The 25788-nt window shown below is 36.5% G+C and overlaps 1 protein-coding gene across 3 annotated transcripts in view; it reads right to left on the bottom strand.

The window, feature by feature from the left end:
• The window catches only part of NPEPPS (aminopeptidase puromycin sensitive), a 53219-nt gene that overhangs the window by 25831 nt on the left and 1600 nt on the right, over positions 1-25788 (bottom strand). For 2 of the 3 annotated variants that reach the window (XM_005861921.2, XM_014536182.1), the window contains exons 2-8: positions 15233-15310; positions 8736-8857; positions 5899-6006; positions 4304-4504; positions 3751-3847; positions 3605-3638; positions 2445-2559 (exon numbers count right to left, since the gene is read on the bottom strand). In XM_005861921.2, the coding sequence (XP_005861983.1) occupies positions 2445-2559; positions 3605-3638; positions 3751-3847; positions 4304-4504; positions 5899-6006; positions 8736-8857; positions 15233-15310 (755 nt within the window). The remainder of the gene's footprint in view (positions 1-2444; positions 2560-3604; positions 3639-3750; positions 3848-4303; positions 4505-5898; positions 6007-8735; positions 8858-15232; positions 15311-25788) is intronic. The other variant, XM_014536181.1, reaches the window with a different exon arrangement.

The raw sequence follows: 25788 nt of genomic DNA, 5'->3' as shown, positions 1-25788 counted from the left end.
GATGTCTGTCTGTCTCTCTCTCTCTCTCTCTCTCTTCCACCCCCCCCCCTTCTTTCTTTCCACTCTCTTTAAAAATTAATGAAAAAAATATCCTAGGATGAGGATTAACAAAACAACAACAAAACCAAAAACCCTCAAAAAGAACCAGAAAGCTACTAGGTCCAAACAAGAAAAACTGGAAACTAGTTCCATAATGGCTGAGAAAAATCATTGTTTATGGATGAGTTAAACTTTCTAGGTAAATAGAAAAGCAGTACTGCTTATATAAGAATTGGGTGAGATTAACAGAAATGGCAGTAAGTAGTTCAGTAATGAATGGTATTTAAGTATTTATGGAATAGAAAATTCTCAACTGTTAAGAATTAATAGGGGAATGGGCAAAGAATATAATGGGTCAAAAAAATCAACTTTTTTTTTTTTTAAAAAAAGCACATTTTAGAGATTTTAATCTAATTTTCATTAAAGTTGATTAAACCTCTTATGAAAACAATATATGAATCCATGCTAAATGCTAAAGGACTAATGCAATGGTAAAAAACAAAAAGGCATTTTAAAATTCTGAAAAGACCAAGATTTTCCAACATTAAGTGATAAGTGGCTATTTGTTTTGTACACTTATTTAACTACTAGCCTCCATTAAGATAGCTGGTACATAGCTAGTTATTCTCCAACCTATCTTCAAGCCCTTGAATTTCAGTTATTGAAACAACTGGTATCTAATAACTAGAATAGTTACTCAAACCAGGTAAAAAAGCTGCCTAAAATCAATATAATAATGCACACATTTCCCCAACTAAAAGTTATTACTGGTAGTTTCAAAATAAAATCAGAAAAAATAAAGTCTGCTGAAAGCCTGAGCAAAAAAAATTTTTTAAAAAATTGTTTAGTAGCAACAAACTTGTTGCATTAAGCAGAAAAGAACATTTCTGGCCCTAGCTGGTTTGGCTCAGTGGATAGAGTGTCGGCCTGCGGACTCAAGGGTCCCAGGTCTGATTCCGGTCAAGGGCATGTACCTGGGTTGCGGGCACATCCCCAGTAGGGGGCGTGCAAGAGGCAGCTGAATCGATGTTTCTCTCTCATCGATGTTTCTAACTCGCTATCCCTCTCCCTCTCCCTTCCTCTCTGTAAAAAAATCAATAAAAAATATATTTTTAAAAAAAGAACATTTCTGTACATATCTGAACACAGGTACGAGCATACTTAATTCCACATAAAATTATATTTCAAAAAAACTTTTTTCACCCCTAAGTAAAATTTTAATCATCCAAAGTAAAAGGGAAGGATTTACTTTCAAGGGCTGACTTCCTTTAGAAACTCTCTCAGACATGTCACAGTTGCTACATATCTTACTTTCTTGCTTATTTCTGTGACATATGGTCTCAACTAACATCCAAGTCGGGTTTTGCTCTTTGGCAGCCTAAAAAGCCATCAGAGATTTGGCTGACTCCAGAATCTCCAGCTCTTCCTTTGCAGAGGTATTTCTAGTTCACTTAATAAACCCTGTGCTCCCAAGCTTTAACATAATTGGCTGTTGTCGATGGTATTTACCAGTATTTACACTAATTCTGCAATTTCTTTGCTTGAATTTCTATCAAATTTCAACATAACATTTTAGACAATGAAAAAAACTGACCCCTAAAAACATTTCAATATAATCAAACTAGAGGCCCAGTGCATGAAATTCATGTGCGTGTGGGGAGGGTCCCTCAGCCCGGCCTGTGCCCTCGGGGGATGTCTGACTGCTGGTTTAGCCGGGCCTAAACCAGCAGTTGGACATTCCACTTGCAATCCAGGATGCTGCATGTACCAGTGACCATACTTTTCATACAGGTGAAAGCCATCTTGCTGTTGTATGGGCAGCTACATATTTTTTGCCCTGATTATAAAAAGTAGTTCATAGCATGATCCTTCTGAGGCAGTAGTACCATTTCCCCCATCTTATGGGTGGAAAAACTGAAGCAGAGAGAAGTTAAGTAATTGGCTTTGTCACACAGTTATAAGTGTCAGAATCAGGGCTGATCACAAAAGGTGCAAGCCAGAGTCCATGCATGGCATCGCTGCATCATCCTGTTTTTTTCAGTGTTAGAGTAGCCTTGCCAGGTTTTAATGTTTATCTCTAAGAGACTGTTCCCAATATATAGGGTACGGTCCCGAGGCCTGGCCAGCAATCAGGGCCATCGGTGGGGCGACCGGTGGGTGGGGCAATCGGGGATGACTGGGGCAATCAGGGGACCCACTGGTACCTGCCTTGGCTGGCGGCCTGGCATCACCCGCTGGCCGGCCCTGCCCCCTGATCACTGCTACCGGTCACCTCCCTCTCGGGGCAGACGCTCATTTTATTTTTGTGGCACAATGTTACAGGCATCCCTGAAATATTATGTAGCCAAAATAATGTGCAGCAGGATGAAGATAAATATATTTGAGCACTTAAAAATATTAAATACCATAGTAACAAGATTTCCAAACCATTGATGGGCGAGTTCATGTCCCACAACCAGAGCAACCCACTGGCGTGATGAAGAACAGGAGTTTTTTGAATCAATAAGCAATGCAGTCTCCCTGTGTTAAAAAAAAAAAGAATGAAATAATTAAGCAATAAAAGTACTACAATAAAAGCATGCACAAGTAGGGAAGGGAGATTCAAATAGTAAATAAGATGGTCAAATTAGGCTTTAGAAATGTCAAGAAAACATTTTCTTAGTATAAAGGATAAAAAATTTCCAGGAAGATTAAAGACTACATCAGTAGAAGTCATACAACAGAAGACAAAGCTTTGACACAAGTTTAATTATCAGGTTATTGATAGGACAGTTGCCTGAAATTTTGGGAAAACTTTGTCTTAGTGATTTAGGGATTACTATGCTAGAGAGAAGACAGTTCTTCCATTAAAAGAATGGGAGTGCCAAGCGGGGGGAAGATGCATTTCACAATCCTAAAAAGAACTAAGAAGGTTGTCTAAAACTTAGCTAATCATTGACACAAGTTTAATTATCAGGTTATTGATAGGACAGTTGCCTGAAATTTTGGGAAAACTTTGTCTTAGTGATTTAGGGATTACTATGCTAGAGAGAAGACAGTTCTTCCATTAAAAGAATGGGAGTGCCAAGCGGGGGGAAGATGCATTTCACAATCCTAAAAAGAACTAAGAAGGTTGTCTGAAACTTAGCTAATCAAAGAAGGCAATTGCAAGAAGAAGGCAAAAACTTGTTTATAGACCCTGCTTCAAAAATTATATAACCCACATGTTTATAATGTAGTGACAGACATGTAAAAATTTGGCTAGAAAATATTAAATCAGTGATGGTTCGGCAAGCTGGATAAATAACTATGAAACTAGGAATAGAAGGCACCGAACTGAGAAACTGAGCCCAAAATATATCTAAAAATGTTACTAATGCCAGAAGCTTACTAAAAATCATACAATCTCAGATAGTAGCACCAGAGGGTGTTCAACCACATTTTTGAAATGTGCACAGAAGTGAGGGAAGGTAGGAAAATTTATGGTAGATCATAAAGCAGAAGATACTCAACTGTGATTATGAGTGAAGCTTTTATGAAATCAGTGATTGAAAAGATAAGGCAGGGTAATGCATCATTAACATACCTATAAGTAACAAGGCCCCAGTTCTCCATGGCACCTTCATAAAATAAATATAAACATTTATTGATATATACACATACTTCTTCCTCAAAAATCACAAAATCAAAAAAAGTTATTACAATTCAGCAATAAAATGAAATTTACTTTACCAGCTGCAAAGTCTGCAATAGCAATGAGATCAATTTTAGGTAGAGGATAAGGAACATTGAAGTAGTCCTTATAAAAAGGCAGGGTTTTAGCAGCAACCTATAAAAGTATAAACAAAAAAACCATCTAATAAATATTTTATTGGAATTCATATAGAAATCCACAAAGGAATCCTGTTGCAAGCCAAATTATCTCAAGTTACTAGAAATCAATCCCAGGGGCCCTACGTTCAAAGACTGTGTTAGCCCCAAGCTTTGTATCTGTTGGCCAAACTTTAGTTATATCTAACTCTGTATGAAAAATGTAATTACGTATTTTCCCACTCACTCTCTGGGTAAATAAATTCTACTCCAATATTCTCTTAATCATTATCTCATAAAATGTTAGTGCAACAGCAAGGTTGGTACTTCAAAAATTCTATTACAAATAAAACCAAAGTAGCACAACAAATTTCAGTTTAAGTTATAAATAAATGTACTAATAATTGATCAGAAATGTAAATTCCCCAACCTGGAGTTATGGACTGTTGGAACAATCCTCTTCAAGTACATTTACCTCTAACGCAAATTTTCCTTGCTCTGCTTTGCCAACAGGGGTGTAAACACGGACACACACACCATCTTTTGACCTTGTTTCTACAAAGTCATATTCACCCACAACAAATGCCACCAGATACGTTGACATGACAGGTGTGCGGGCAAACTTCACTTCCACTACATTTTCATCATCAGGGTATGGTTTCCGATCAATTACATTCTTAAAAAAAAAAAAGAAAAGAAAAAATTTAAACAGATTTACATTAAGTATAGAGAAAACATTAGTCCAAAACTGTAGGCTTTGTTGCCTCTCCTTCCCCATTTCCGGAACTTATCTATGCCAATTCACCCAGTGCTTTTATGCTGTCAAAATCTTTCCTATTAAGAAGGAAAGTGATTTGATCATGCAGTTACATTAAAAAGTTCCAGACTAACGTGTTAAAAGAATGAGTAAAAAGAAACAACTTTTTTTGAATGCCTATTATATGCCAGGCACTGGGATGTTTTAAGACAGAGCTCAATACATTTTAAGTGAAATAAGGCTAGGAGACATTAATTATTAATGCAATTGTGAAATCTACATTTCAAAGGGAACAGATTTTTAGATTTAGAGCATTCTCTGTACTAAGACTAGCTCTAAGCAAATTTGTGAAGAAATCTCCACTGTACCTTTGGAGTTCCTAATTTCCCTTTGGTGTTCTCCCCCTTCTTCCTATTCAGGCTCTCAGTTTCCCCAGGATCTCTCTGTTCTTTCTTCCAAGGAAGACTTATTCAAAAACAGACTTGATAAATTCATACTAAATTGTAAATGAATATTTTAGTTTAATATATTAGCCTCCTCTCTAAGAATATTTGAGAAGAGAATGGCGTTCTATCTGTGGAATTCTTTCCCCCAATAAAGGAGGCAAAAGCCAGTTATTTTCAGGTGCAGTAGGCTTTCCCAAGTTCCCCAGATTCACATTATAAGCTATAGGATATACTCTATGTCTGAAAGCAGTCCTAGACAAAACACTTCAGGTGGTGAATGCTTAGTTTATGAATGAAATCAGGCATATTCCAAAAATACAATCAGCCAAAAACCTAAATACAATTCATTGTGTGGTTATATCTTTTGATATTTAATAAGAAAGTCAGATTTTTTTGAGGGTAGTGAACACACAATACAATATACAGATGATGTATTATAGAACTGTACACCTGAAATCTATATACTTTTTTATTAACCAATGTCACCCCAATAAATTCAATTTAAAAAGTCAGATTTTTTTCTTTTTATTAAACTCATCACTTATTTATGCCTTTAAATTAAAAGAAGATATTCTTGTCAATATGGTTTACAGCGGTCGCCAACCGGTGGTCCGCGGATCACTGGTGGTCCATGAGGTCCGAAAGGTTGGCGACCGCTGGCTTAGAAGGAATTTCTCCCATGAGGTGGAAAACTCTCCAAATACGGCAATTAGAAAAAAGAGGGCTTAATGGAAGTATAAAAACTAACATTTGTGTAACTATTATCTATGAAGCATTGTGTTGGGTGGTTTCATGCTATCCTATCTAATTAGTAAACTAAATGTGTTAAAATTCAAAATTTAAATATACTTACAAACACATACATACCATGTTTGATAAAGCTACTCTGTCTTTAGGAACAACCAATGAGATATCAAAAGTGGCTTTGATGGCAGGCTCATCCCAGCAAGGAAAAGCCCTCCGAGCATCAGTAGCCTCAAAAAAAAAAAGAATATGAAATGTAAGTATCACTGATTACCCTCGCAGTCTATTTCACAAAGTAACTGCCATCTCCCTCTCTACTTCTATCATTCATTCACTTGTTCAAATATTTACTTTCTACTCAGTGCCAGGCAACAAGCTAGGCACTGACTACAAAGAAACACAAGGCTTACTATCACTGCCACATAGTAAGGAACTAGATCTTCTACAGATCATAACAATTTATAGCATCGATTTTCAACCAGTGTGTCCCAAGAATTTTTAAAACATGCAATACCTGGCTATTTAATCAAGGGCACTGACCTCTTTTTTTTTTTTTCAACCAGTGTGTCCCAAGAATTTTTAAAACATGCAATACCTGGCTATTTAATCAAGGGCACTGACCTCTTTTTCCTTAGATTATCAAATAAAGAAATGATAACAGCCAACACAACAATAGCTGTCCTGTGTGAATAAATAAAAATTATACCCATTTTTTTGCCATATTGGCAAAAAACATATTTTTTCGTGTGCCATAGAATTTTAGTAGTTTATGTGTGCCATGAGATGAAAAGGGTTGAAAATCGCTGGTTTATAGTATTAGAGTTACTTATAATATATATATTTTTTATATTTTGTTGATTTTTAGAGAGAGAGGAAGGGGGAGAGGGAGAGAGAGAAACATCAATGTGAGAAACATCGATCAGTTGCCTCCTGTTTGCACCCTGACCAGGAATCGAACCCACAACCTTTTGGTGTATGGGACGATGCTCCAACCAAGCCCCACTGGCCAAGGCTATAATTATATTTTTTTAATAAAAATATTTCAAAAATGTAATGCAAATGGCTCAATGTTAACACAATAAGAGCATAGGGAGAGTCAATAGTATACTATAAGGATTCAGAACTGGGAAAATATGATAGGTTGCCTCTCTGGCTTTTATTTCAAAAGTAAAAATATTTTCAGAATCTTTGATGTACTTTGTTCTTTATCTGGAATGTTAGCAATGGGAATAAAGACAGACGTTCTATCAATTCTAAGCAGGTAATTTGTTCAATGGCATTTCCATATACTAAACATAAAACTGTCACCACTTGACCTACTTAAATAGACCTCATTCTTCCTTTAAAAGTAAAAACAGAGCAGTTGTTAAAGCAAAATAAAATTTAGTGGTTCAGTAGAATATCAGTTGCAAAAGGAAGGAATTAAATAAAAGAACAAAATAGAAAAAAACCCCACAAATGACAATATTCTGTGTCATGAAAAGAAGTAACAAAATATGCAGAAGTAGAGAAACCCTGAAAAAGGTTTTCTAAAGAGGAAAAATATTAGATGGCTGATTGCACTCTCAAAAAAATTAAATTATAAATTCTATCAAAGAATAAATAAGACATTTGAAAAGTAAGTAGAGTGTAAGAAAAGAAATGGTAGTATAAAAAACTTAAATTACGAGAAGCAGTACAGAAATAAATTTAACTAGAGGAAATTAAATGAATGATACAAATAACAAAATTTAAAGGTTTCTGAAATATTCAAAGGATGAAGTGATGAAAGCAATCAAAGGCACATTTGAGCGATAGACACTAGAGTTACACCTATTGTTAGCTGATGTTCCTGAAGAAGAGCTCAGAATGTGTATATGCAAACACACACACACACACACAAATACATGCAGATAATTTTTCAATACTTGAATTGCTTTTATACTATGTACCTTTCTTTTTTTTAATTAGTATGACAATAAATTTTTATTTCACAATCCATAACAATGGGTCTTATAATGAATATTCAATGTACCAGTACCATGATCTACTTAAGTAGGCCCAAACGGAGTCAACATAATAAATACATAAAGTCTGAAATGTTCTGGTTTTTAATCATTTAAAATCTATGAAGAAATTCAGTAATATCTCTAACTCAGATTCTGAAATTAGTTCATACTAAATTAGAAAGTGAAGTTTTAAATTCATTTCTGCACCTTAAGCTATGAACTTTGGCCAAGTTATAGAATGCAAAAAAACAAATGTCCTCATCTGTAAAATGGAAGGACACTATTACATCTGCTCTGGTTATCCCACAAGGCTGATATAAAGAAGAAATCAAATAATCTATGTAAAAATATTCTCTGCCCATTTAAGAATACAGGTCATACAGAAGACATGATTACAGCTTTCTGGAAAACCAACTTCCTTCCCTAATAGGCAATTAAGACATATTGGACATCTGTCAGCTTCACTGTACAACAAACCAGTGGTAGCAGTATTATCTTTGTCTTCTTCACCTTCCATATCTTCATACTCCTGATCTCCCACATTTAAGGTATAGACAGTTTTCTTCTTCATTTCTCCTTGAAAAGGGGTTTCCTCAGGCCGAGGTCGAAGCGCTGGCTCCGCTGGCGGCAGCCCCACGGCAGGTCCCTAGGTCCCCGTCACGCCACTGCCAAGTTCCCCAACATGGACTCCTTAGTCCGCTTGGAGATGTTCGGGGGACCCTATGTACCTTTCTTAATTAAAATTATCCTTAGTATCTGATGCCTGTGGTTTTTCCTACTAAATTAATAGTAATGCTGTTTCCCTCCTTCTTATAATGAAAATAATTGGCTGAATATAAAATAAAAATGGAAAATCATAAATATAAGTATGGCCAAAGGCACCTAGCAACAAATAATCACACAAATAATAGAATAAACCTTTGTCAGAATATCTCATTTAAGATCGTAATACTTCAAAAAAGAATACCATACCTCAAACTGTGTGACAGCAGCATAGCGTACCTCTCCAGAAGGGGTAGTATATTTACTTCTATAGAAACCTTTCATTTTGTCATTCAGTTCTCCAACAAAATCTATCTTTAAGGTTCCTGTACCTGTGATTGAAGATAAATGAAAACCACTTTTAGGGAAATGTTAAGTACAAGTTATCAAAAATATGTCCTTAAGACACTAATTCGACAGGCTATTTACAATGTTTAAATCAATCCTTCCTTTCTCAAATACTCCTCCTGGTGATGGAGAGAATATAGTATTTACTAAAGTACACGGCAGACTAATCCTAAAGTAAACTTAAAGTCATGTTTAGGGTGGGTAACTGCTTAGAAAGTTCTTCAACTTTATTATTAGTCTCAAATGACCACTACATGAAGATAAAAACAGAAAAGGAAATAAACATTTATTATTAAACTAGAGGCCAGGTGCATGAAATTCGTGCACTTGGGGGAGGGGGGTCCTCAGCCTGGCCTGTGCCCTCTTGCAGTCCAGGAGCCCTCAGGGGATGTCCAACTGACAGCTTAGTGCTGCTATGGAGGCGGGAGAGGCTCCCGCCACCGCCGCTGTGCTCGCCAGCTGTGAGCCTGGCTTCTGGTGCAGTGACCACCGGGAGGCGGCTCCTGCATTGAGCATCTGCCCCCTGGTGGTCAGTGCGTGTCACAGTGACCAGCCGTTCGGTTGATTTGCATATTAGCCTTTTATTATATAGGATGTATAACATGCTATTGTGTTTTAAAAGTATTTATAAACTTGGAAGTAGGTATTGTCTCTATTTGTTCAGATGAGGAAACAGGCTACAAAGTTAAATAACTTGTCCAAGATCACACAATTAGTTAAGTAGCAAAAATGAGATAAAAACTTAAGCCCTGACTGGTTTGGCTCAGTGGATAGAGCATTGGCCTGTGGACTGAAGGGTCCCAGGTTTGATTCCGGTCAAGGGCATGTACCTCGGTTGTGGGTACATCCCCAGTAGGGGGTGTGCAGGAGGCAGCTGATTGATGGTTCTCTCTCATCGATGTTTCTAGCTCTCTATCCCTCTCTCTTCCTCTCTGTAAAAAATCAATAAAATATATTTTTAACAAAACTTAAACCTGTTTAACCTAAAATTCATGCTTCCTGCCCATTTTACCATGTAAATTGGTCCTTTTAGATTAATTCATGTCAATACCTCTATCATTAAGACAAGACACTATCTGCTCAACTAAATGGAACAGTGATTCCATACTTTTGTAAGGAGCCACAGGAAATACCAATGATTTGATCATCCAAAGGGCATAAAACATCTTAGAGCCACCTCAATCATTTGAAATCTGATATTAAATAAGTACATTTAATCAATAATTATTAAATACAAATAAAAATAAATATTCAACCTGAATATATATTCTACTAGAGGCCCGGTGCACGAATTCATGTATGGGTGGGGTCCCTCGGCCTGGCTGGCAATCAGGGGCTGATCAGGGCCATCTCGCCCAGTCCTGATTGGGGCCAATTATGGCTGGCCAGCCAACCGGCTGGGGGGGAGGGACCACAGGAGGTTGGTTGGCCATGGGAGGTTGGCTGTGGGAGCACACTGACCACCAAGGGGTAGCTCCTGCGTTGAGCATCTGCCCCCTCGTGGTCAGTGCGCGTCATAGCTACCATCTGGTCATCCCGTCATAACGGTCAGTTAGGCTTTTATATATATAGATTGTTGTACAAATACAAAACCAACTCAGACAAAATGGGATATTTTGGTGAGTACATATGCTTTTCTCATAAAAGAAATTATCTAGTAGTCATCTACTAAACTCAGATGCACGACAAAATAATAATCCCATCCTACATTTTACAAATCAAGTCACACACAAAAAAAACCAGAAAAATGTTGACTTAAAAAATGATCCTTTTAAAGTGCCTATACATATATATTACAGGATCTAGAGCAGTGATGGCGAACCTTTTGAGCTCGGCATGTCAGCATTTTGAAAAACCCTAACTTAACTCTGGTGCTGTGTCACATATAGAAATTTTTTGATATTTGCAACCATAATAAAACAAAGACTTATATTTTTGATATTTATTTTATATATTTAAATGCCATTTAACAAAGAAAAATCAACCAAAAAAAATGAGTTCGCGTGTCACCTCTGACACGCGTGTCATAGGTTCGCCATCACTGATCTAGAGTGTGGAAGTATAATGAATCAAGATATAGTAGAACTATAAATTAATTAGCCAATCAAACTTTTATATCATAAAGTTTTAAACTGTTATTTTAGAATGCCATGAAACAATGACACTGACAATGTTCAAAATGCTCTTGTATTTCTCCCTCTATCTTTCAAACATATCATCTTGGATGTTCAAAAACTCAAATCTTCATCTTCCAAAATTGAATTTGCTTTTCAGAAAGATCCAAAAGTTATAAAGAGTCCAAGTCTACGGAATAAGTGAATGATGAGCTGTCAACCATTTCTAAACAAACACTAAGTGATTTTATTAACTACTTAAACTGATGATTTTCTTACATGCCACAAACTGGTTCTGAAAGTAATTTCAAGTGACAATTTCAGACCTTTGCACCAAATTCATCACTAAAGCAAGTTCCACATTCTTAAAGTAATCATACTGGGAAAACAACTCAATTGAAGTTCAATTGAATAGACATTTGTGATTTTAAAAAATATTTATTTTTTATTGATTCCAGAGAGGAAGGGAGAGGGAGAGAGAGATAGAAACATCAATGATGAGAGAGAATCATTGATTGGCTGCCTCCTGCATGCCCCCTACTGGGGATCAAGCCCGAAACCTGGGCATGTATGTGCCTTTGACCAGAATCGAACCCAGGACCTCTCAGTCTGCAGGCCGACGCTCTATCCACTGAACCAAACTGGCTAGGGCTGTGATTATTTTTTACAAATGAGACATTCTGGCTTGGCCGGTGTGGCTCAGTGGTTGAGTGTCAACCTATGCACCAGGAAGTCATGGTTCAATTCCCAGTCAGGGCACATGCCCGGGGTTGTGGGCTCAATCCCAGTGTGTGGTGTGCAGGAGGAAGCCAATCAATGATTCTCTCTCATCATTAATGTTTCTATCTCGCTCTCGCTCTCCTTTCCTCTCTGAAATCAATAAAAATATATATTTTTAAAATCAGACATTCTGTCTTAAGGGAACAATGAATAGTTTTTTTCTTTTAAAGAGAATGATAGATTACTAGGATAGTAAATGTGAATATAGTAAAAGAATCTAAAAGAGTTCTAAATTACTGATAAATAAAAAATTTAACTATAAAATTTCTCTTTAGGAATTCACTGACTTTTTTTAAAAAAAAGCAGATATATCGACATTAATAAAGTTTACAAGGACTATCTAATAGATTATCAAAACCCATTCCTTCTATGTTACGAATATTCCATTAATAGAACTGGTAAGTCTGTTTTCACTAAGTTAACTGTTACGGTGTCTTTTATATAACTCAGATTCCATGGTAAATCTACTTTCAACTTTTCCTATTTGGAATAAAACTCAAAACTAAATAAGAAAGGCTGCTTACACTTTTACTTGGTTTTAAATCTCCAAGGCCATCAAACCATAACAAGATACTGACAGTGACCACTGCCAAAAGTGGCATACTAAACAAAATACAAAGTATTAGGAAGGGTTATTACCTGAAATTCAAACAAAACACAAGTTAAAAATGTTTTTTAATCATTAATAAATGTAATTAGTGTCACATTGTACAATATTAATAACAAAGTATTTATTATTAATGTAGTAGAATTTTAGGCCAAGAAAGAGCAGGAGAAGAAAGAACTTTTTAAAAATTAATTTCACTTATCAAATTTACACCATATTGAAGAACTGATTGCCAGGTTGTCTAATTTTATACCTATTTGCACATATAATTTACAATGCTTCCTCAAATTATATATAATATTTTGATACCCAATATTTATCTGCTTGGGATGATAACCCTTTTAAAACATACAATGAACTCATTTATAAATTAACTGAAAAATTGAGACTTCCACAAAAAACTTTAATTGTTTAATATTTAGGAGAGTATAATAATTGTTATAAAAACTGAAGATCTTGAAATACTTTAATACAAATTTAATGAGCCTACTAAATAAAATAAAATCAAAGACAGATTATAGAAAAAGAGTAAAGATCTTTGCCTCTGTGTGATCGTTTCTTATGATCCTTCAAAATGTTAATATCTTCTAGTGTTTCTCCAAATAAATGCCATTCTACAGGATCCTTAAGCACTGATTCTGAGGTTGTTAGGTCTTACAAAGATTATGGTAACTTAACACTATTCTAAAATGGTGCCAATTTCAGAAAGGATATTTTACTTAGAGAGAGAGGATGGGAGAGTGAGAGAGAGAAAGAGAAACATCAATGTGAGAGCAGAACATCAATGGGCAGCCTCCTGCATGCCCCCTACCAGGGATCAAGTCCACAATCCAGGCATGTGCCCTGACCGAAAATCGAACTGGCAACCTTTTGGTGCATGGGAAGATGCTCAACCAACTAAGCCATGCTGGCCAAGGCTATTTTAACCTCTTTAAATGGCTAAGCATGGAATTCTAGGTTGAAAATTAGATTCTCATAACTTTGAAGGAATGGCTTCATTAGAGTCCAGTTTCCATTCTTTTTTTTTTTTAGTATGTTTTTTATTGATTTGGGGGGGCGGGGTAAGGGGAAGGGAATAAGGGAAAGGGGGGCAGGGAGGAAGGGGGAAGGGGAGGGGGAGAGGGAGAAGGAGAGGAGGAGAGAGCGAGCGAGTGAGAGAGAGAGAAACACTAATGAGAGAGAACCATCGACTGGCTGCCTCCTGCCCCCTGGGATCGAGTCCACAATCTGGGCATGTGCCCTGACCAGGATTCCAATGGCAACCTCAACCAACTGAGCCACACTGGCCAGGGCTAGTTTACATTCGTGATGGTAAATCAACTGCTATTCTGATCCCTGAACTTTGGGGGGAATTTCAATTTTTAAGTTATATTCTTAGGTATCTGTTAATACATGATCATAGCAAAACATTTATATTTATAATAATTTCATTAAAAAATCCTAGTTAGAAAAAGGCAAAATGAAAGGTCATTAAGAGCCCTGAATAAAAGATAACTTGTCCAATTAAATATTTTTCTAAAAACACTTTTCTATTAAGGCAATGTATTCTCAGTTAAAAAATTATGAAAACCAGAGAAAGGTATTAATCAGAATAAAAATCATCAATTATGTCAACAACCAGACATATAATTTTATTTGTACCATTTCAGAGATATGATTCATCACCCTGTATATGTAATTTTGTATTCTGCTTTTTAATTTCACATTATAATAAGCACTTTACAGTGTTAAGAATTCACAAACCTCACTTTTAATTGCTATATATATTCCACCAGACAGACACGTCCTAATATGTCATAGCTTGATTATTTCCTTAATGTTGGACAAACACATTAATTCCAATTTTTTACTACCTTAAGTAATGTCTCCATAGATATCCTTGGCATAAAGCCTTTTCCATATTCTTTAGGATATATTTCTATTACCAGAATTGCTAGGTCAAAAGATATAAACATGTTTAGTCTTTTGAAACATACTTCCAGACTGCTTCTAAATAAATTACATGGATTTACACTTCCACCAATAATATCAAGTCAGTCACATTATCAAGAATATTTTTTACATTTCAGCTTACAGAACAGACAAAAACTGATATATCAGTAACTGTTGTTTTGATATTTTTCACGACTAGGAAGCTGAATACTAGTATCTCTTCACATTTTTTCTGGTTTTTTTTTAACATATATTTTTTTATTGAGTTCAGAGAGGAGGGGAGAGGGAGAGATAGAAACATCAATGATGAGAGAGAATCACTGACTGGGGAGCAGGGAGCAAACCTGCAACCCAGGTAGGTGCCCTTGACTGGGAATGGAACCCGTGACCCTTTGGTTCTCGGGCCAACACTCTAACCACTTAACCTCACTGGCCAGGGCTAATCAAAGTCTTAGTGCTTTACCAACAGATTTGTATATAATTTTTCCCACTATTTTAAGTTTGGAAAGTCTTCTATTTTCTTTGTGGTTTTATATCTAATAATAACATATTAACAAATCTTTCCTTCCATGCCCTCACTAATATTATATCTATCTATAGTCTCCAGTTGTACATCAAAATTATCTATGGAATATTCATCTCAGAGATTTGGATTCAATTAGTTAAAGATGGAGCTAAGTACATGTATTTTTAAAAAGCTGAAACTGAAAAGGTGAAAAACAATGCTTTATGTTCTAAGGTAAAATGAGCATTAATTTTGTTTTTGTTTTTTCTCTCTCTTATTTTCCCCCTGGTGGTCCAAAAGTTGCAATATACCTGACTTTAATCTGCTTAAAACATGAGTGGGGGAAATGGCAACAAATTTCTTTGGAAGAAGCACGATGCCACTATTCTTCATCGGACTTTACAAAAGCCACATCTCTTACCTGGTTGGAGAGTACTAGGAAAAGACAAGGTGACTTTTTCATCTTCATTCTGATAGTTAAATCCTGTAGCATGTATTTCTGGAATGGAAAAAAAAGTTACAATAAATCTGACTGAACTAATAAGGTTAAATGCAGACTGCAGCAATTAACATTTTCAAGAGCAAAATCTCTACTGAAACGAAATACCGCACATGGTATTTTGTGGAAGAGCCACACTCAACGGGCCAAAGAGCCGAATGTGACTCTCGAGCCGCAGTTTGCCGACCACTGGTAGCCAATGTGGCTCACTAGACTGAACACTGTCCCATGCACCAAGAGGTCACTGGTTCAATTTCAGTCACGTTACTTGCCCGGAATGCAAGCTCAATCCCCAGTAGGGGGCGTGCAGGAGGCAGTTGACTGATGTTTTTCTATCATAGATATTTCTATCTCTCCCTCTCCCTTCCTCTCTCTTTCTTAAAAAAAAAAAAATCAATAACCCCTCCCCCCTTTTTTTTTTTGGAGAGAGACAGGTAGCTGCCCTGGTTGGTGTGGCTAAATGGTTAGAGTGTTGGCCCATGCACCAGAAAGGATCATGGGTTTGATTCCTGGTCAAGGGCACGTACCTGGGTTGCATGTCCAATCCCTGGCCCTGGTCAGGAGTGTGCAGGAGGCAACTAATCAATGTTTCTCTCTCTCTCTCTCTCCCTCCCTCTCTTTCTCTTTCTCTCTCTCCCTCTTTGTCCTCTGCCCCTCTCTCCCTTCCACTCTCTCTAAAAATCAATGGCAAAAAGTATCCTTGGGTGAGGATTAACAAAAAATTTTTTTTAAATAAAAAAAATAAGACAGAGAGGTAGCCTTATCACCCACAGGTTTAAGTCTGATACAGGAAACAGTGATTCAGATTTAATAACACTCCATGAGCCAGGCAAGATGCCCACAATCCATTCTTTTTTAATGAATCACCCAAAGACTGAATTGCCAATGTTTCTAATATCATAGTTCAAATATCTTTATAAAGCCAAAATCTTTACAAAACCAAAAAGAAACTATAATTTCAGACTTTAGAAGAACTTTAATAAATTACTCATTTTATAGATGAAGAAAATGAAGTAAAATTCATTCTACTACCATATGCTAGCTCCTAAATTTGAACAGAAACTCAAGAACTGGCACATACACAATACTGATGAACTCTCTACTGAAACAATGACTTTTGCTGGCAAAATCTAGATCTTAACCTATAGGAAAGCCAAGAATCAACTTAACACTTAAGATCAAGCATGTCAAACTCATGGCCTACGGACCACATGCGGTCCACAATGAATATTTTTGCGGCCCAGCCAATATAACAGTATGTAAGAAACGTTTTAATAAAAATTTCGTAACTTAATTTTTACAATATCTTGTTATACATAATTATTAATAACGAACTACAACATTCACTAATGACTGATTGCTATAATCATGTTGCATTCATTTCCCTTACACGCCGGCGCACCATTTCTCTAATACTAGCAGTGAATATTTTAGCTGCCGATGACCACATCATTAGTCTTGTACTGACTTGTTTGGTGTGCGCAACAGGAAATATTTTGCTTTCGGAGAACAAGAAAAATAGGTTTATTTGCATTACACTTATTAATTTGTGCAGTTATTCAGAGTCTTGTAAGTTAATGTTCAAAAATATTAATTTTTAATATGTTCTATTATTTTATGTTAACAATTACTCATTTATTTCAGCCCTTTGTATTCAGCACGTCTCTATCAAAACAGACCTACATTTCTATGAAAATTGACGCTTTTGTTTTTTTGTGGTCCACGTAAACTTAAACCTTGTTTATTTGACCCATGTTAGCCTTTGAGTTTGACATGCTTGCTTAAGAATGTAGAAAAAGCCCTAATCGGTTTGGCTCAGTGGATAGAGCATCGGCCTGCAGACTGAAGGGTCCCAGGTTCGGTTCTGGTCAAGGGCATGTACCTTGGTTGTGGGCACATCCCCAGTAGGTGGTGTGCAGGAGGCAGCTGATCGATGTTTCTACCTCTCTATCCCTCTCTCTTTCTGAATCTCTATCCCTCTCCATTCCTCTCTGTAAAAAATTAATAAAATATATTTTTTAAAAAGAATGTACAAAAAAGCTTCAAACTGGTAAGAAATGAAAATGGAAAAAACAAAAGAATAGCAGTTTTAAAATTGAAACAATCAAATATTGTATTGCTAGGTTCCATTAATGTACACATCAACTATATTATATTACATGTGTACAAAAAAGAGTAAAATTTCCTCCAAAATTTTCTCTTATAAAAGAGAGAGTAGCCATGTATTTGAATTTTTTAAAAGTCTCATATATTAATGGGATACTCTTCCAATTACTTTACACTGAAAAATGTACTACTCTGCAAATATACATTAGAGTTTGAAATAACCTTGGTCAACATAGTTTTGGATATTCTGTAAATATCCACCATTCATCCAGTAGCTCTGGGCAAAAATATGGAATCATCCTAACTGCCTTCCTCCATGTGTGTCTGTCTGTCTCTCATACCATACATCCAATATGCAGATTCAATAGCCTATACCTTTAAGCCCAGACTATTTAATGCCTCCACCACTACAGCCCCAGTCCGATATACCATTATTTCTCTCCTAGACCACTACACAATAGCATCCTAACTGTTTCTATTCTTGCTGCCTTATAGTCTATTCTTCTTCACACATCAGCCAGAGTAATGAGAGATCAAAGCCTCTAATAGAGTCCCAAAATATTCAGCATGAAAGGCTCAGTCTGTTTGAAGTTGACAATTATTTGTTAGAGGCAACAAAAAAAAGCACTCACAATAAAAGAAAAAATTTGATAGATCAGATTTAATTAATATTTAAAACCTGTGATTATTAAAATACACTGTTAAGAAAATGAATAGGCAAATCATGTGCATGTATTTTTTTTGTCATCTATATGACAAAGAACTTGTATCCAGAGATACATAAACACTTCTACAACTCAATGATAAAAAACAAAAACAAAACAGCAACTAAATTAAAACATAGGCAGAAACCTGAACAATTTCATAATGGAAAATACATGAATTTTGCCAAATTTCATTGGGGGGGTTACTTTTGACACAACTTATAGGTATACCACTCTCACTGGTGCACAAAAGATGTCCTATGTACTGTTTATAATTGCCAAAAAAGTGAGGGATAACCAAGATGTGTAATATTAAGAAATGGCTTAGTAAAATGATATATCTATACAAAGGATTACTAGGCCTTTATAAGACATATCTACATATACTTCCTTAAAAGATGTACACCAGATTAAGTTAAAAAAGCAAGTTGAAAACATTATATGTATTATAATCTCACTTCTGTAATTAAAGAAAAAAATTGTGTGTATAAAAGAATTCCTATCAAATTATTAATATGGTTACTTCTAGAAGTGGAGGAGTAGGTGATACAATGAAGAAAAGAAAGAAGAGGACTTTCACATCTTATATTCTATATTGTTTTATTTTATTACAACATGTATGTATTTCTTTTATAATTTTAAAATATAAGCAAAACAATATATTAAATATAATTTAATGATGATAACCTATAATTGTTTTATAATTGTTCACATTTTTTAAATATATTTTATTGGTTTTTTACAGAGAGGAAGGACGAGGGATAGAGAGTTAGAAACATCGATGAGAGAGAAACATCAATCAGCTGCCTCCTGTACACCTCCTACTGGGGATGTACCCGCAACCAAGGTACATGCCCTTGACCGGAATCAAACCTGGGACCCTTCAGTCCGCAGGCCGACGCTCTATCCACTGAGCCAAACCAGTCAGGGCAATTGTTCACATTTTAAAAGTTATTTCTGTGCAATGTTTACAAAAGTATTTTAAACTTTAATAGCAATCTTCAGATCATCTTAATATTTGCTAATGATAATTTGTATATGGATTAAGGCCAATAACCTTTGAACCTACAAGTAGCTGCAAGAAATATCACTTGCTATAGTTCTCATAATGAATATGTTTCACATTTTAAAATGATGCATAGACTTTCGCTTTGGCTGTGACAGCTTAGCTGGTGTCAGAAAAACTACAAAAACTGGGTCAAAATGTTTTAAGTGTTTGCGAGTCACACAAAAATTCACTCTATATTCACAGGCTCTTTATTCATTTGTTGAATGTATTTATTGACTTCTAAGTAGAACATAGAGGCCAATAAAGAAAGAAGAGTCATAAAGTTTACAGCAGTCTCACTGGGCTGAGGAGAGAAAAACTGGAATTAAGGACTACCAAAGCAGCCAGGATTCAAGGCCAAGATCTCAGAAAAGTGGAATAACAGATAAAGTTTAACATTCTTCATTCAATTTCCCCTCAAGACATCTGCTGACTACTAGATTTAAGCAGTTTTATAATGGTATGGAACTAAAAATTAGATTTCAGGGCCTAAAAAGTAAGGGAAAACCTTAGTAAAGATTCCTGACTGGGCTACAAACCAGCAATAAGAGCAAATTGACAGGAAAAAAACAAACTTAACTGGATCAAGATGATCTCACTTAGTGAAACACTGAAAGCTTTTCCCCTATGATCCAGAACAAGATAAGAATGCCTGTTTTTGTCACTTCTATTCAATATAGTACTAGAGGTTCTAGCCAGACTAATTAAGCAAGAAAAGGAAATAAAAGACATCCAAACTGAAAAGGAAAAAATAATTATCTCTGTTCACAGACAAAATAATCTTATACGTAGAAAATCCTAAAAAGTTCCACAAAATAAAAACAAAACAACAAAAAACCAAACAACTATAAGAGTTAATAAACAAATTCAGCAAAGTTATAGAATACAAAATCACCATTTTAAAAAAATCAGCTGCATTTCTATACACTAATGATGAACAATCTCAAAGGAATTTAACAAAACCATTCCAATAGTATAAAAAAGATATAATACTTAAGAAGAAATTTAATCAAGAAAGTGAAAGACCTACACACTGAAAATTACAAAACACTGCTGAGAGAAATTAAAGGATACAAATTGCCCTGGACTGGTGGCTCCATTGGTTGGAGCATTGCATCGTACACCAAAAGGTTGTAGGTTTGATTTCCAGTCAGGGCACGTACAGGAGGCAACAGATCAATGTTTCTCTCTCTCTCCCCAACCCCCCTCTAAAAATCAATAAAAACATAACCCCCCTCTAAAAATCAATAAAAACATATCCTCAGTGAGGATTTTTTAAAAAGATACAAATAAATGGAAGGACATCTTCCATTCATGGATTTAGAAGACTTAATATTGTTAAGGTGTCCATAATATCCAAAGTGATCTATAGATTCAATGCAGTCCCTCTCAGAAGCCCAACAGTGTTTTTTATAGAAATTTAAAAATCCATCCAAAAATTCATATGGAATCTCAAAGGACCCCAAAGAGCCAAAACAATCTTGAAAAAAGAACAAAGTTGAAGTCTCACATTTCCTGATTAGACAGCTATAGTAATAAGAGAGAGAGAGAGAGAGAGAGAAAGTATAGTACTAGCATAAAGAAAGATATAGACCAATGGACTAGAACAGAGAGCCCCAAAATGAACTCTTCCATATATGGTCAAATGATTTTCAATGAGGGTGCTAAGACCATTCAATGGGGGAAAAACAGTGTTGGGAAAACTGAATATACACATGCAAAAAAATGAATTTGGACCTTTTATATCATACTAGTGGCCCGGTGCACGAAATTCATGCACGGGGGGCGGGAGGGGGCCCCTCAGCCCGGCCTGCACCCTCTCCAATCTGGGACCCCTCAGGGGATGTCCGACTGCCTCTCACAATCTGGGACAGCTGGCTTCTAACCGCTTGCCTGCCTGCCTGCCTGATTGCCCCTAACCACCTCTGCCTGCCTGCCTGCCTGATTCCCCCTAACTGCTCCCCTACCGGCCTGATCGCCCCTAACTGCCTCTGCCTCGCCCCATACCTGGGACCCAGGATTCCCTTCTCCAGCCAGTTGCAGGCATCCAGGACCCGGGCTACCCTCCCTCTGGCCGGCCACAGGCACCTGGGCCACAGGGGATCATGGGTGGGCAGCTTGTCCCTCTCCCGGGCCGCAGCCTGGCTGGTCCCCATTCCTCTCTCGCGAGCTCATTTATGCCTGACAGGTTCCCATTCCTCTTCCACAAGCTCATTTGTGCCTGGCTGGTCCCCATTCCTCTCTCCCCAGTGTTGAGTGTCTGAGCCGTTACCGCATGAGGGCGTGATGACCATTTGCATATTAGCTCTTTATTATATAGGATAGAAATTTTAACCAGATTCAGATATGGCAGGAATATGATCAATATGCTAAGGGCTTTAATGAAAAAAAGATATAATTCAAGAACTGATAAATAATATAAACAAAAAGATGGAAATTCTAAGAAAGAATAAAAAAGAATGGCAGAGTGCAGCCAGCGTGGCTCAGTTGGTTGAGCATCATTCCATGCACCAGAAGGTCACTGGTTTGATTCCCGGTCAGGGCACATGTCTGGGCTGTGGGCTTAATCCCCAGTAAGGGGTATGAGGGAGGTAGCCAATCAATGTTTTTATCTCTCACTCCCTCTCTCTTCCTCCCTATGAAATCAATAAAAAAAACACACACACAACACACCATATATTTTTTTTTAATGGTAGAGATAAAAAATGCTGTAATAGAAATGAAGAATGCCTTTGATGAGCTCATTATTAGACTGGACACAGCTGAGGGAAGAATCTGAGCTTCAGGACATGATTATAGAAACTTCCAAAACTGAAAAACAAAGAGGAAAAAAAGACTGGGGGAAAAAATAACCAAGAATAGTGGGAAAACTACAAAAGATAAAGCATACCCACAATGGGAATACCAGAAGAAGAAAGAGATAAAGGGACAGAAGCACTAATGACTGACAATTTCCTCAAATTAACGTCAGACAACAAACTACAACTACAGGAAGCTCAGAAAAGACCAAACAGGATAAATGTAAGAAAACAAACAAACAAACAAAACAACACCTAGGCATATCATATCCAAACATTAGGAAATCAACGATAAAGAAAAAAAATCTTGAAAGAAGCTAGAGGAAAAAGCACCTTACCTATAGAAAAGCAAGATAAGAATTACATTAGACTTCTCTTTTAGAAATTATGCTAGCAAGAAGAGAGTGGAGTGAAATATTTAAAGTGTTGAGAAAGAAAAAACACTAATCTAGAATTCTGTACCCTTCAAAAGTGAAAGAGAGCCCAGCTGCAGTGGCTCAGTGGTTGAGCGTCAACCTATGAACCAGGATATGCCCAGGTTGCAGGCTCAATCCCCAGTGTGGGGCGTGCAGGAGGCAGCCAATCAATGATTCTCTCTCATCAATTGATGTTTCTCTCTCTCCCTCTCCCTTCCTCTCTGAAATCAATAAAAATATATTTTTTTAAAAGTTGAATGTATTTATATGAGATACGTACTCTCCAGTTCAGCTTCTGTCCCAACATTCTTACTTTCCTACATCCAGCCCAATTCATTCAATTTTGTTATTTGCTTAACCCCAAGGGTAACTTTGGTTTGAGGCCCCTACCATATATCATTATTTTTATTATTAAAGTTATACTTGGAGCCCTAGCCAGTTTGACTTAGTGGATAGAGTGTTGGCCTCTGGACTGAAGGGTCCCGGGTTCAATTCCAGCAGGGAACATACCCAAGTTGCAGGCTTGATCCCCAGTGAGGGGCATGTAGGAGGCAGCTGATCAATGGTTCTCTCTCATCATTGATGTTTCTATCTCTCTCTCCCTCTTCCTTCCTCTCTACTTGGATTCCCTTTACATAAAATTTCTGTATGAAATTCTATATATTTCAATACATTTGTATTAGAAATTTTCCCTTCTCTTTCAAGCTTCCTGATTTGAGGGTTAGTGCTTAAGTAGGTGAATATGTATTTTCAGAATGATATAGCAACTTTATTGCAAAAGAGATGGTGGTTTATTAATGTTATTATTAATGCACACATAATTATATGACAGAATATTTATTACTAATAGCTAAACAAAAGCTGATGATCAAGTGTCAGGAACCTTTCCTTTTTTTCAAGTTAATAGTTTTGCTTGAAATTATTCGTGTTTGGCAATATTTCTTCTGACTAAGCTGTTTTATCCTTTTATTAAACACATACATGTACATATGCACACACTAAAAACTACAATCATACTTCAAGAATAAACATGCTAAAGTTTACATGCCTTATATGGATAAATCAAAGTGATGCTGGTGGATCTGAAACTATATATTATAATCTTGTATGAAATATTATGTCACTGATGAAAAAGTTTTTTTCTTACAAACATATACCTGGCAGAGTATAGTGAGGGAAACATTGATACAAATCTTTCAAGTGATCATTTTCTATGTGGCCATGCCCAAGCCATCTATTAATGATAAATTAAAAGACTCTTTACCTGTCAGGACCTGAGTTCAGGCACTCAAAAGTTTCGTATTCCTTTTGCAGAAGCTGATGACAATACTAATCCCTGCACTGTGTAGGGAGGTGCATTCCTTGCACTGGCTTAAGTGCTAGTGATTTCACCAACCCTTGAAGTGCAGAACAGTAAAAAAACAGTTTTCAGCCGTTTTTCTTACTGATTTCTCATTTTTAAATTATTACAAAGTAAGATCTCAGATAGATTTTAAAATAAATTAGTTCTGTTTTATAAAAGGCAGTGCCTTAGTTTAAAGAAACACATGCCAATGCCTTCAAATAACTTTCTAATTTTGCCTTAAAGCGCCAAGATTTGGTGGCTACAAATATGTAAATCGGTCTTGCAGAAGGCACCCAACAGTATTAATAGGTACTACATTAGATTAGGTGGGTTAATAAATGGTATCTCTCCTACTGACTCATTTGTTCCCCTGCCATCAGCATACAGCCCTGGGAAGAGCTGGATGTCAAATTCATAACTACTAGTTTATAAAGAAACAACATGTTATACTCTCTCATAAGATAAAAAAAAAAAAATGTTGCCCTGGCTGGCATGGCTAGTGGTTAGAGTGTTGACTTGCATACCAAAAGGTCTCGGGTCCGATTCCCAGTCAAGGGCATGCACCTGGGTTGCAGGTTCGACACCCCCATTGGGGCACATGTGGGAGGCAACCAATCTATTTGTCTCTCTCACATTGATGTTTTTCTTTCTCTCTACCCTCCCCTCTCAGCCTCCCTTCCACTCTCTGAAAATCAATGGAAAAAATATCCTTGGGTGAGGATTAAAAAAAAAAAAAAGCTACTATGTCCAAGGGCAAAATTAAGCTATATAAGATATATATATTATTACAAAGAAAGATCTCAGATATATATGAATGAAAGGCCAAATCTCTTTGTCTCTGACTGAAACCCTAAAGTGCCAAATTCATACAACTTCTCATTCTCTTATACGCCAAAATAAAATGGGTTTACACACGACTCCAGGATTTTCTGTTGCTATAGGAGAAATGGGTTGAGAAATGTACCTTAGCTAGTTCTAAAGAAAATATTTTATGTATCTAAAAAAATTAATTATTTTATATGAATTCTCTCCAAATCCTCTTCACTTCCTCTAAATTTTCATTTCTCTCCTGACCCTCTTACTGAGAACATTAACACTACTTCCTTGAGGTTCAGATCATTATGAGTTTGGCGCCATGCAGTTATACATTTTCAAAACATTTAAGTTCTCGGAATTCTTACCTGACAATTTAATAGAGGAAGATAAAAAACAAACCTGAGGCCTAGCTGGTTTGGCTCAGTGGACAGAGCGTTGGCCTGCGGCCTGAAGGGTCCCGGCTTCGATTTTGGTCAAGGGCACATACCCAGGTTGTGGGTCCGATCCCCAGTGAGGGGCATGCAGGAGGCAACTGATCAATGATTCTCTCTCATCATCGATGTTTCTATCTTTCTGTCCCTCTCCCTTCCTCTCTGAAATCAATAAAAATATATTAAAAAAAACAAAAACCTGAGCTGAAGCCATGCCAATTGAATGGTGCATATTTCTTTTACTATCTCTACCTATATATACTGGACACCATTTTAAAACCCTACATTGAATTTAAATGTTCTCTACCTACAACAAAGAAAGCTTGCCTTGATATTCTTGGCTAATGTGCTTCCTTTTTTCTTCAGTTAAAGAAATTAAATAATCTCTCTTCCATTCACCAAACAACTTTTTAAAGTTGGCATGCATTCAAAGTCCATTTGAAGGAACTGTTCCTCTAACTTAAAATCGCAGCAGTTTGATCTAATTTACAATCAATTGAACATAAGTACTTCTTGGCAATAATATGCTCAACTGCTACATACTTTTGTCTTTCTATGGATAAGATAATTTAAGAAAAATTCATGAAATAAATATTGCCAAGCCCGGCTGGTGTGGCTCAGTGGTTGAGCGTTGACCTATGAACCAGGAGGTCACAGTTTGATTCCCAGTCAGGGCACATGCCCAGGTTGCAGGCTCAATCCCCAGTGTGGGGCGTGCAGGAGGCAGCGGATCAATGATTCTCTCTCATCATTGATGTTTCTATCTCTCTGTCCCTCTCTCTTCCTCTCTGAAATTTATAAAAAAAAAATATAT

This window comes from Myotis brandtii, unplaced genomic scaffold (assembly GCF_000412655.1).
Source record: "Myotis brandtii unplaced genomic scaffold, ASM41265v1 scaffold157, whole genome shotgun sequence".
Taxonomy (NCBI): Eukaryota; Metazoa; Chordata; class Mammalia; order Chiroptera; family Vespertilionidae; genus Myotis; species Myotis brandtii.
This window is presented reverse-complemented; position numbering and strand designations above follow the sequence as displayed.